Genomic DNA, 12,178 nt, shown 5'->3' on the forward strand with positions numbered 1-12,178 from the left:
CACGAGCAGTAGGGAGAGTGGTGGGACATGAGGCCGAAGAGCCGGTGGTCTCTGTGGGGTGTGGGTCATTGTGGGTTACAGTGGACATCAGCGGCTGGCTATTCTAGAGGAAAGAGTGTGGCTTGTTGGGTTATGATAGGGGTGGAGACAGCGCTGCTGGAAGGCACGGGCCTGGAAGGGACAGCTAGTTGATGGACGCAGATTGTTGGTGCATTGTTGGGACGGTGGGGTCTGCCTGTGCTACAGCCGAGCTGTGTGAGGTGGGAATCTGGGTGGTGTTCTTCCTGTGAGTCACCCCAAAGGTTGCTACCTACTCAGGGGAAACTGGTAGCAGATAGGGTTTAACTTTCTCCTTGGAACTCTTAGCAAGTGAATTGAGCAAGGGAAGGTAGGGAATGTTGATAGAGAAAACCACAGGGCTGGTACAGCTGGCAGCAGGGTGCCTCTGTGGAAGGGACTTGGGGGGAGTGCAGGATGACTTGTGGACATGATGGACCGTGGGTTTCACATGCCCCGAGGAGAGTGGCAGCGAAGATTGGCTGAAGCTGGGGAGCTGAAAAGTTGGCTGAAGTTGTGGGTTCAGCCCTTCATTACACAATAACTTTAAAACTTGAATTATTTAGAGCCCGACAGTGGCCTGGGTGCAGAGTTCTCATTGTAGCAGGACTCAATGTCATCTGGGCTCGGCTGCATTTGTTGGATGCAGAAGCCTGGAGAACCTCTAGTTGTGCTGTGAGAGTAGCTGGCTTTCCCTGTTGCTTCTGGTGCAGGTGTGGTCACAGGGACCCGGCCTGCATGGCACTGCGTTCTGCTGCCCACGACCTGGGTGGTGCTGAATGTGGTTTTTCTTCCTCCTCATCGTCATCTGTGCAGTATGGTTCCATGCATACGTGCCTCTTGGGGTTGAAGTTACGGGTAAAGGAAAGTGTAAAACAGCCCCTGGCTTCGTAAGCACCAACTTTTTGCCCTTGTTGCATGGTGCTGGTGTCACAGGACAGCAAGGCTTTGTTTGATATACCAAACAAAATGAAGCTGCTGTTTGGACAGTTAGAGCTTGTACACCTCTGGTCAACCCATTTTCAAGTGGAAAGAGTGGCGTATTTCAACCTCAGTGTGTTTTGTGTAAACAGGATTGCCACTTGTAATGAATGATGAAAATGCTAAGACTTCGAAGTAAGACAGAGAAAGATCACACTTCTTTGTTTCTCTGAATAAGCTAAGTTTGTCTTGGCCAATCTTTTGAGTCCCCTGGCCCAGGTGGCATTTGTCTTATTTTGGATGATTTATTCCTTTGGTTGTTGGTTACTTTTGATTGTTCCTTGACAATAACTTAGGCAGGAAGACACACTGGCAAACTTAGCTTAAAAAGATCAGTGAGAGTTTTGATGATGAGGTTAGAATGTTAATTTCTATCAGGATGATTTCATTGGAAAACTGTACTATGTGTGAAGACAGTGGCGATGGTTTTTGGGTAAATTAAAGAGACAAAGGAGTTTGGAGGCAAAAAAGAAGACTACATGTGGTCCTTGAGTTTTGATGTTTCGACTTAAGATTTCTGACATCACGATGGTGTTGAAAGAGTTTGCTTTCTGTAGAAACCATGCTCTCTAGCTGCGGAGTGTTGGCCTTTCCCTGGAGAGCCCTGTGTGGTCTGAGCTTATGGCAGCAGTGAGCCCAGCTCCCCGGCCACCCTGTTGTTGGGGTAGAACCCACCCGCATTCTGCAGAGAGCCCTGTTACTAAGCTGGGAAGCCCGGAGGCTTTGTGTGATAGATGCACGTCCAACTTGCAATATTTTCAATGTATGATGAGTTTATTGAACCATAACCCACTGTGCATCAAGGACATAATTTTATGAGAAATTTAAGAGCTCTTTAGCTGAGATGTGAAGGCCAGCAGATATTCAGGCAAAGCAGAATGCCGGGGTGGGCCAAGGATTTCTGACTTCAAGGCCTTTTGGCATTTACGTTATTAATAATGAAAACTCAAGTTTCTCTCTCTCTCTCTCTCTCTCTCTCTCTCTCTCTCTCTCTCTCTCTTTTTCTACTTCTACAATGTGTAATTTGCAGACTCTAGGTCATGTGAAATCTCTTGGATGGCGAGTTTGGTCAGGGAATAAAACATCTGTTTACCATTGCATTCTAGATCCTGAGAGCATGGGTCATCTTTTTGAGCAGTAGATAAATGAATGCACACACATGGTGCTGAAAAGCTGGGCAGTGCCTGTGACGGTTCAGATCAGGACAGAGGATGCTCAGAGGAGAGCAGTTGGACCACACGCAGGAGGGCTTTGGTGGTTGTGCTCCAGGAAACCTGGTTCACTAGGCGACAATGAGTGATTTCCCAGCTCTGCAAAATCGTCCCTGAAGTCCCCAGAAGGAAAAGGGCCAGCCAGTGTCAGAGGACCCTCAGAGTGCTAGAGTGAAATAAGGTTATAGGGGAAGCAGTGTACTTTAAAAGTCTTTTTAAAAATTTCTAGTTTATGGTGTTAGGATAATTGCCCTAATTTTTTGAGTGAAGAATTAAATGATTCCTAGAATGAGATACTAAGTTTATTTTACAGAAAAACTTGTAAATTAAAATAATTTTATTAGCATGTCCCGTTCAGTTTTAAGCATGTAAAATGCATGTAGATTGGACTAGTTTGAGTCGGCAGGGTTGTAATTCTACTCTGCTCCTCCTTCTGGTGAGATTTGCCTCTATGTCTATTTTAAAAATGTTATTACCTTGTGCAGGTCAGGTAAATACAGGCAAAGCAGATAATATCATGTCATTTTGGCAAAGATATAAAGAATTAAAACATTGAATGATACCTGGTTACTGTTTATTTCTACTTGCAAAACAAGCTAAATGATTTCACTTGAAGGATCAGATTTCAAAATAATTCTTATTGAGAGAAAATATCTTAAATACTGGAATTTATAAGAGAAGGAATGGCGTATTTAAGGATCTCTGAAGGGTAGATGATCAAATTAGAAATTGGCCTACTATGTATCTTTTTGGTAATAATTTTATTAGAAGCGCTATGCTTGCTGCTCTGGCTTCATTATTTCAGGGTTCCTGGAAAATTGCAAGAGCATTAATCATTGGCGGCTTTAAAAGTTAAAGTTTGAAATGCCCATTCTTTTCATAGTTTCTCTTCTCCGCTCCTCTCTCCCAAACGACCATCCCCCATTGTACGTTTCTAAAATTGCTTTCCACTGTAGAAATTGAAGAAGAGATTGTTGGTTCCTATGTTCATGTTTGGTGGGTATAGCCTCCTTCTTGTGTTGGTAATTCCTGGAAGAGGTGGAGTTCTGATTTATTCATGTTCCTGGCTGGGATGACGTAGTTGAGGAGGGTCTGGTAGATTCAGTTGCTTTGTTTTCTAATGTTCCTGATACAACATGCAACGTGCAATCTGCAATGCACTGTGTGGGAGAAGTTTATGATAATCGTGACTGTCTCACAGGAAGCACATACTTTCGTGACTATTGTATTTGAATGACATGTTCCAGGTAAAAGGTGTGAATGTAAGATACACAAAGGAGAGGTTAACACCTCCTCTGCGTCATGGGCAACCTGCTGGAGCCACACGTGGAAGCCAAGTGACGGAGCTCTTGGTCACACATCCTGTGGCATCAGAATGTCTTCCCTTCTCCCACCATGACTTGACGTTGAGGACCTTGTCCCTCTATCTGGAATGTTCGATGTCTTAGTGAAGAAATTTTACAGGAGGGATATATTAGGAAAAGACAGATACACATTATAAACAGCACACGGTTGATCTTCCTTTTGATTTACATTGTTGTCAGAACAAGTAGGCTTTGGGATATATTCAAACACTGAACATTTTAAGAGAAGTGGGTTTCCTCCCAAACATGTTCTGTTAGGAGATGGCGCATTGAACATGAGGCCTCTTCTGCTTGCAAGTCTTTCCATGAGGCCTCTTCCATTAGAACAGAAAATTCTGTATTGAGCTGTTGCATTATTCACTTCATTTCCATTCTCCCATGGTGGTTTTACCTTCTGCAGAAAGAACATTACGCCTCATGTCCTCTTCATGTTAGTGCTCTTGTGTTCCTTATTGAAGCAAACCATTTTCTTCCCTTGTCTTGGTTTTTACAATGCTTATCATTAGTACTCATTAAATCTGCAGTGTTTCCTAAGCCTGCTTTAGGAAGGGCTGCAATTGAAACTTTAGAATACCAGAAGGTGTAATGTGCTGGTTTGTGTTTGGAAAAGTCTTTGCATTGGAAAATGGATGGCACTTGCATTAATTGTTTTGTACACAACCCCCCCCAACTGATTTCCCCTTTATTATTGCAGTAGTATAGTCCTTCATAAGCAGGGATAAGCCCATTCTGCTATTTAAGTGTATCCTGACATTGTAGGCAGGGACAGTGACAGAGTCCAGCATCCTATTGTGAAGATGCATTGAACAGTTTCACTGGGAGTCCGTCCTTCGTTTGGAAGTAGAGACGCACACTGCATTGCATCCTCACGTCTGGATGTGACAGTCTCTATTACACAGCTACTGTACATCCCCTTAAGCGAAAAGCCATAAAACAAAATCAGCAACAAAAAGAAAAATAGAAAACGTACAACACCATGAAGTCCAATACCAAGCTACTGAAGGACCAATGTGTCTCTAAAGAAATGAAAAAGGAAATCAGGGACTTTGAGGAAAACGATGCTACGGTATAACCTATGTGTCATGGAAATTACTAGGAAAAAAAAACTTTTTCAAAGAAATGAAAATAAAAACAAAAAGAGCAAAATCACGAGAGTACCAAAAATAGTATTTAAATTGACATTTATAATATTAGGTGCTTAGAAAAAGTTGAAATATCTCAAACAAATGATCTAATAATGCAATTTAAGGGCTTATTAAAAAATGAACAGGAAGCAAGAAATCATAAAAAATACAGCAAAAATGAATGGAATTAAAACTAAAAAACTACGAATTGCAACAAGGAAGAGCCATGTTGTTAAGAAGATGAGCAAAACAAACTTAGCCAGACTAGCAAGGGAAAACAAGAGAGAAAAAACCAAGTAAAATTAGAGATGAAAAAGAAAACATCCTGAGAAACTAGTAAGGCGTTCTCTTCTTGCTGAGTGGATCCTTTGATCATTATGTGACGTCCCTCTTCATCACTTTAGATTTTTCGTGTCAAAGTCTGTACGATCTAAGATCATATAGATCATATATGATCGTAAGTCCATATGATATAACACAAGCTTGTTTTTCTTTTCCATTAACCTGGAATGTTTTCCGTCTTTCCACTTTCGATTTCTGCATGTCGTTGATGAGATGTGTCTCCTGTAGGCATTAGACAGATGGACTTTGCTTTTTGACCCAGTCTGCTAATCTGTGCTGCTGGATGAGTGTAAGCCATTTACATTCAGGGTTAATATCGATGGTTGGTGATTTGGTCCTGTCGTTTTAGCGATGGATTGCTCATTTTTGGATTCAGTCTTCTTTTGTTGTTTTATTGGGACGTTTTCCGTGTCTGCGTGAGTTTCATGTTTAGTTTTTCCTGGGTTAAAAATGATCTAGCACCTAAAGTTTATTTTGCCTTTGTTTGTATTATTTGCTACAGCTGTTTTAAAACCTAATTTGATTAACTATCTTTTTATAGGTCACTGAAATGATTCTGCAAATGTCTCTTGAAGTTTGGTAAGTAGATGAAAATACTGTGAGCGATTAGTTGGAAAGTTGTGAGTGAGCCACCGATTTATTTTTCTAACCAGCATATTTTATATATAGGAAACAATTTTGACAGCTCTGATTGTATGCAAGTGCAATAATTGCTTTTCTTTACTTTTTCTTAATAGCTCCATTTTTTTTTTAATCTGCTGTTCTTTGCTTCATTTCCCAGTAGTCTGGTGATTAAATAATGCCAGACCAAGTGCTTTTTGATAAAAAAAAAAAAGTGAAAATTGGGATTTATTGTAAGTGAACTCAGCAAGGCAGCAGGTGGTGAAGTCCTATGGGACGCTGTCACTGGTTCACAGGGGCCTCCACTATGGGCCTGGAAAGCCATGTGTCTGTTCCACCGGGTCATATCCAAGGGCATCTCCAGCTGCCTTGATCTGGCTGAGCTCCAGCTGAGGGCGAGCTCAGTGAATCTCCCTTCTACAGTCTGTCTCGATCTTTTGAACTTCGCTCTTGAAGTTGATTTCAACAAAGTTGCTGTTACATGTTTTATGCAAACTCCATACAAATTGACTTAGCAGTCATATGTGTTGTGATTTGCCAAGTGTATGGTGGTTCAGAAATCTCTTTCTCTTGATCACTGCAGCATGTAGATTTCAGTTTAGTAAATGGTTAGCATGAATGTCCACCACCTCTCAGCATACTTCAACAAATAGCAATAGATTTGCTGACATATTATTTGTCATTAAATGGTGTTTTTTTTAGCATGAACTTGAAATGTTTTTGTTATTTGACTGACTAGTATTCTCAATACCAGTTAAAATACCAGTTGAAAATGGTATCATTTTCAATGGAAAATGATCATCACTGACAAAATTCATACAATGATACAGAAGAAATGGGCTTTCGCAATAATGGTAATTTTAAATGCAGGGAGAGTTCAGTAAATGGCTTATCTGGAAGTGATACTACGTGAGCATTACAATGAACATTACTCAAGCCCATGTTTCATGTGTTAATTTATCTCCTGATTAGGATTCATTTAAATAAAACTTTTTCTTTTTAACTCTTTCCATGAACTATAACATAAAATCAATAAAGAGCATTAATTAGAAAGTTAATACATTAAAGAAGAAATAAATGAACTATAATGCTAACATTATATTTATAAAATTGCTGAGTGCTGTTTGAATTTTCTGTTGGATTTTTTTAGTGATATCTTCCAAAGGCTTCATGTTTGTGACACTGTATATGTTTTTTAAAGAAATCACAATTCCTTAAAAAACAGTATATTTTTAACATCGAGGGTTCCAGAATGAGAAATCCTGGATTTAAATCTACCACTTGTTAATGATGCTGATGCTGAAAGATTTCTAATCGCTTTTTACTCAATGATAAAATCAAAAGAGAGCTTGATCAGCAAATCTACTGTGATTATTGAGAATTTCTTTTAAAAGTATATACTTCTGGAAACATCAGTGGATATACAGCATATTCAAACAGTGAAATTCCTTGACAAGAATATAAATATTTGAGATACTTTGTTTATGTAAAAACATATGATTCTTATAAACCAAATGTACAGTGGAAAAATAATTTTTATTAGTTGCATTTTTAGCAAAAGTATAACCCTGTAAGATGATCCTCTATAGTATTTAGACATTAACAGTGGAAGAAAGCATAGCTCAAGACTAGAGTAGAAAATAAATTTATTAGCTTATTCTTTTTTTGGTGTTATTTTTGAAAATTTTAATTTCTTTTTATTGTTTATTCTAATAAAATAGTTTGTTATAAATAATAATAATACACTATTAATAATATCATATAATTATTATATTATTGTTAATATTATTATAAATAATAATAAAATATTTATTATTGTTGTTATTTTATTTTAATTTTATTTTTTCATTTTATGATATAGTTCCATAAATCATGGGATTCTCCATATCCCCTCTCCAATTCCCTCCCCACTCACCGAGTTCCCCTATATCATTACTGTAGGTCTTCATACATAGTCATATGTCCATCATTGTGGGCATGGACAATGGCAGAGAGTTCACTATCCTATTGTCAAAATACAGTAAAAAGTTACATTGGGAGTCTGTCTTTGATCTGGAAGTAGAGATGCATACTGCATTGTATCCTCACATTTGGATATGATAGTCTCCGTTACACAGTTACTGTACATCCCCTTCAATGAAAAGCCACAATACAAAATCAACAGCAGGAAGAATAAAAAAGAAATGAACAACACCATGAAGTTCAATAACATGCTACTGAATGGCTAATGTGTAACTGAAGCAATGAAAAAGAAAATCAAGAACCTTCTTGAAGAAAATGATGCTACTCTATGATCTATGAGTCATTGAAGAATTTAATCAGAAGAAAGTGTTTTAAAGAGGTGAAACTAACAAAAAAAATCAAAACCCATGAGATACAAAGTTTTTGCTGATCTTTATTGGTGAAATGTGTCTCCTGTAGGCAACAAATAGATGGGTTTTGTTTTTTAATCCAGTCTACTAATTCATGACATTTGATTGATGAGTTTAAGCCATTTATTTTCAAGATTTATATGGATGGGTGGAAATTTGGTCCTGTCATTTTAACATAGGTTGTTCATTCATTTGGTCTTCTGTTGTCATTTGACTGGGATGTTCTTCCCATTTGCCTTTGGTTCTAATGGGTGTTATTCCTCTTCTGTCAAGAGAACATCTTTAAGTTTCATTTGTAGGGCAGGTTTGGAAGAGGCATATTCTTTTAAATTTTCTTTACTGTGGAAGAATTTTATTTCATTTTCAAAGACAAAGGAAGGTTTTGTGGAGTATATTATCCTGGGCTGACAATTTTTTGCTTTTAGGATATGGAATATGTCGCTCTATTCTTTTCTTGCCTATAGAGTTTCTTGTGAGAGGTCTCCTGTGAGTTTAATTGGCATTCCTTTATGCCAACTGATTTTTTTCACGTGCACATTTAAGAATCTTTTCCTTACGTTCGATTGAAGAGAGCTTGATGATCATGTGTTGAGGTGAAGATCACTTTTGGTCAACCCTGTTGGGTGTTCTATGACCCTCCTGGATATTGTTTCCCAATTTTTTCTCTAGATTAGGGAAAATTTCCCTTATTATTTCATTGAATACACCTGTAATCCCAGTTTCTCTTTCTGCACCTTCTGGGACTCCCATAACTCTTATATTTGTCCTTTTAATAGTGTCTTGCAGTTCATGAATACTTTTTTTGGCCTGACCCAGCTCTGCTTCTAGCTTTTTGTTTGTTTCCCCCTGGTGACAGGAAATATTTTCCAATTCTGAGATTCTTTCTTCTGCCTCCTTCATTCTATTTTGGAGACTCTCCACTGTACTTTTAGTTTGCTCCACTGTCTTCTTCATTTCTGATATATCAGCTTTCATTTGATTTACTTCCTGTGTGACATGTTCCTTAAATTTTCTTGAACTCCTGTATTATGTGCTTCTCATTGTTAAGAAGTTTTATAACAAGTGTTTTGAATTCTGTATCCCCCATTTTCTTGATGTCTTCCTCAGTGAAATCTGAGGTTGGCAAAGGGCTTTGCTCCTTCAGTAATATTCATTGTGCCTTTGTTTCTTCTTTTGTTCCTGGTCACTGAACCTCTGGTTAGCAGATTCTTCTCCTTGGGGCAGGTTTCTAAGCTCTGTCACCCACAGGTCTACAGTTTGATTTTACTTATTGTAGTTGGTACATGGCTTTTTGTTGGTACATGGCTCCCTCCAGCGAGTTCCAGGTCTGGGTTCTTATGTTGGATTTCCACCATGGTCTCCAAAACCCCAGCTCCTGGCTCCACCTCCTGTGATACTGTGCTGAGGCTACACCGTTGTCTGTACAAGCTTTCTTACACTTGCAGTTGGAGCAGGTCCCAGGATTAGGGAGACACCAGGTATCCTATATATATCTAGGTTACTGGTGGTGCTGATCTTGCCAGAACCTCTTGGTTGTTAGGTCTGAGGGCCACACAGACCTATTTTGACCCATACAATGCCATGGTCAGTATTATTTTCCTGTGGGACCAGTGCACTACACTGAGCTCAGTGAGAACTCAGCACATGCACAGCTCACTGTTGTCCCTGCAGTCTTAAATTCTTTGCTACACTCTAAGAAATGGCATCTGATGTGCCACTACTAGAGTTCCTGATCTGCTGGCCATCAGGTTTGAGGGCTAGCTGTATCTATCTTGGGTGGACCCTGTAGGTTGCCACATTGTTGCAGTTTACTGAGCCAGAAATGAGTTCACTCCCAGCTCAGTCCATAGCCCTTGCTTCCTTAAACAAAATGGTGCCTGATAGGGCTCTAGGGGGAAGACTGGGTTGTGAAATCCACCCTGTTCCTGCACTACTGGGATCTGCTGCTTTGTCTCTGCTTCTGGTCAAATCAAACAGATCAGCAGGACAGGCAGTTCTTCGTCTGGGTTCACTGCCTGAGCTCCCAGTAGACGTCTCTTCCCACTTGGTTGCTGATGGATTTCTGGCTGCTGGTGCAATTCGGAATGGCACTCCTGAATGCTGCTGGGGTATCAGTCACTGCAATACCATATCTTTGTCTCTACTGTTTTCCTGTGTCTGTCAGTCTCCAGGTACCCCTCTGCTGTTGTTCTGTCCTCTCCTATTTCCTGGAATGTGCCCTCTCTGGTTCACACTGGCTAATATTTCTCTGTATGTTTAAATGTGTCCTTACCCTGTTCTGCCGTGTTTGTTCAGTTTTCTTATTCTTTTGCACCTTTGAGATAGTGGCCTTCATAGCAGTTGGATTGACTGTGTGACTCGGTGCTTTGTTTACCATGACTTAGTGATCCTTTGCTACTTGTTGGGTAACTGATCATTTCAAGTTCACAGCTACTTCCCTTAGATAGAAAGAAGTAGAATTTCTGAATCAAGGAGGTTATATCTTAATTAATTTTGATGCTTGTTATTGAATGGTTGTTCAAAACTGATTTGCAAATCCACCTAAAATTATGAAAATAATAGTATTGCTTTACCTTTTCCAACACTGGAAAATAAATATTAGAAAAATTTAAAATCAATAGTATGCTGATACTAGTATTTTGCTAAACTAACCAAAATGAGACTTTATAGTTAAGATGTTACATTTATGCATAACACAGAAACAATATTTTACTGGTGGTATTCTTGGCTTCTCCATTTGGGATTTGCTTACATCCCAACATAAATGACTAGGTTTTTCTTTTTTTTGCTAATTTTTTGGTTCAGTAGCTGGTGCATGGGGTTCAGTATTGGAACCCCTATTCATGTGGACTTGGGGCACGTTGAAGATAAGTGATGTACTGCTTGGGATCCTAGCCTGCACAACTTCAGTTGTCTTATTGAAGAGCAGTGCCGTGTAACAGTGAACTCTATAACAAAGGTTGATGTTTGCCCCATGTCTTTGCATTGTTACATGAACAGAAAGTGCTTTGTGAGGAATCACTGCCGTTGCTGGAAGGGAAGAGGTTCTCCAGCTATGTGAACCTGCTGGCATTACCTGAAGTTTAAGAGGGATGACTTAGTCTCATATCTGTTGCTACCACAAAGTACCTGAGGTTGGAGTGTAGACACAGAAAAGAGCTTCTATTGGCCCACGGTTTTGGAGGCTGAAACTCCAAGGCTGTACAATTCTATCCCTTCTCGCATGGCAAGGCGTAGAGATGGGAGCAGGTGGAAGGTCACCTGAGAAGCCAGAGCTGGTGTGCAGGAGAGTGCAGTGGAGCAAGGGGGAATGCTGGGGAGTGCTGGGGGGCACAGGGCCTCTCCTGCTTTTTTCATAGTAATTCACACTTCTAGAAAACAGCTCCTGCCCTGAGATCAGATTGAATCCCCCCTGAACTAACTGAGCTCCCACAGGGCCCTGATTCTAAGTGTTCCCAACCCCTCTGAGCATTGCCACTCTGGGGACCAAGCCCTATCCAAACCCAAGCAGGTGTATCCATTAGCACGGGCCACTGAAGACAGGGTTTCTGCCAGTGTCTTCCTTAGAACACAGCCTTGGTGTGCCACTGAGTGCTATGGCGGTGGACTGGTGGAGGTGGAGGGACGGGTGAGGACCCTTGCAGCCAGCAGGTGTCAACCTGAGGCTTTCCTGAACAACTCCCTATGCTCTCAGACCGCAATAAACAACTCACCAGGGGCATCTCATATTCCTTTTTTGTTTTGTCTTCTGAAAACATGCCTTGGGAAACACTGCTCAGCCAGCGTTTTGCACTCTTTTTTAGGTCCATGGTGGGAAAGGGATTAAAGGGGCAGGGTGGAAGTGAGGCAAGGCTGCAGACATCCCTGGCTCACGTCTGTCTGTCTGTCGTTTGTTGCAGCTCAAGCCCAGACCTGCGGTTCAGCATGGCTCTGTGTGATCAGGAGAAAGCTTTCAGACAGCTGAGAAAGGGGCACGTTAAGGAGAACATGAAGAAACTCCTGGGTCCCAAGAAGAGTGAAGGATTGTGTTCCACACGGGATGTGAGTTGGACATTGTTCAGAAGTGGTTACCGTGCGGTGGGATAGCTGACTGAATGTTGCCTTCA

At 40.4% G+C, this 12,178-nt stretch overlaps 1 protein-coding gene across 1 annotated transcript in view; it reads left to right on the forward strand.

Annotated features, from left to right (window-relative positions):
- PLA2G4A (phospholipase A2 group IVA) overlaps positions 1–12,178 on the forward strand; it is an 88,737-nt gene that overhangs the window by 30,038 nt on the left and 46,521 nt on the right. Inside the window, exons 6-7 of the mRNA XM_004578970.2 lie at positions 5,621–5,658; positions 11,972–12,113. Of these exons, the coding sequence (XP_004579027.2) occupies positions 5,621–5,658; positions 11,972–12,113 (180 nt within the window). The remainder of the gene's footprint in view (positions 1–5,620; positions 5,659–11,971; positions 12,114–12,178) is intronic.

Source organism: Ochotona princeps, chromosome 10, assembly GCF_030435755.1.
Source record: "Ochotona princeps isolate mOchPri1 chromosome 10, mOchPri1.hap1, whole genome shotgun sequence".
In the NCBI taxonomy this organism is placed as follows: domain Eukaryota; kingdom Metazoa; phylum Chordata; class Mammalia; order Lagomorpha; family Ochotonidae; genus Ochotona; species Ochotona princeps.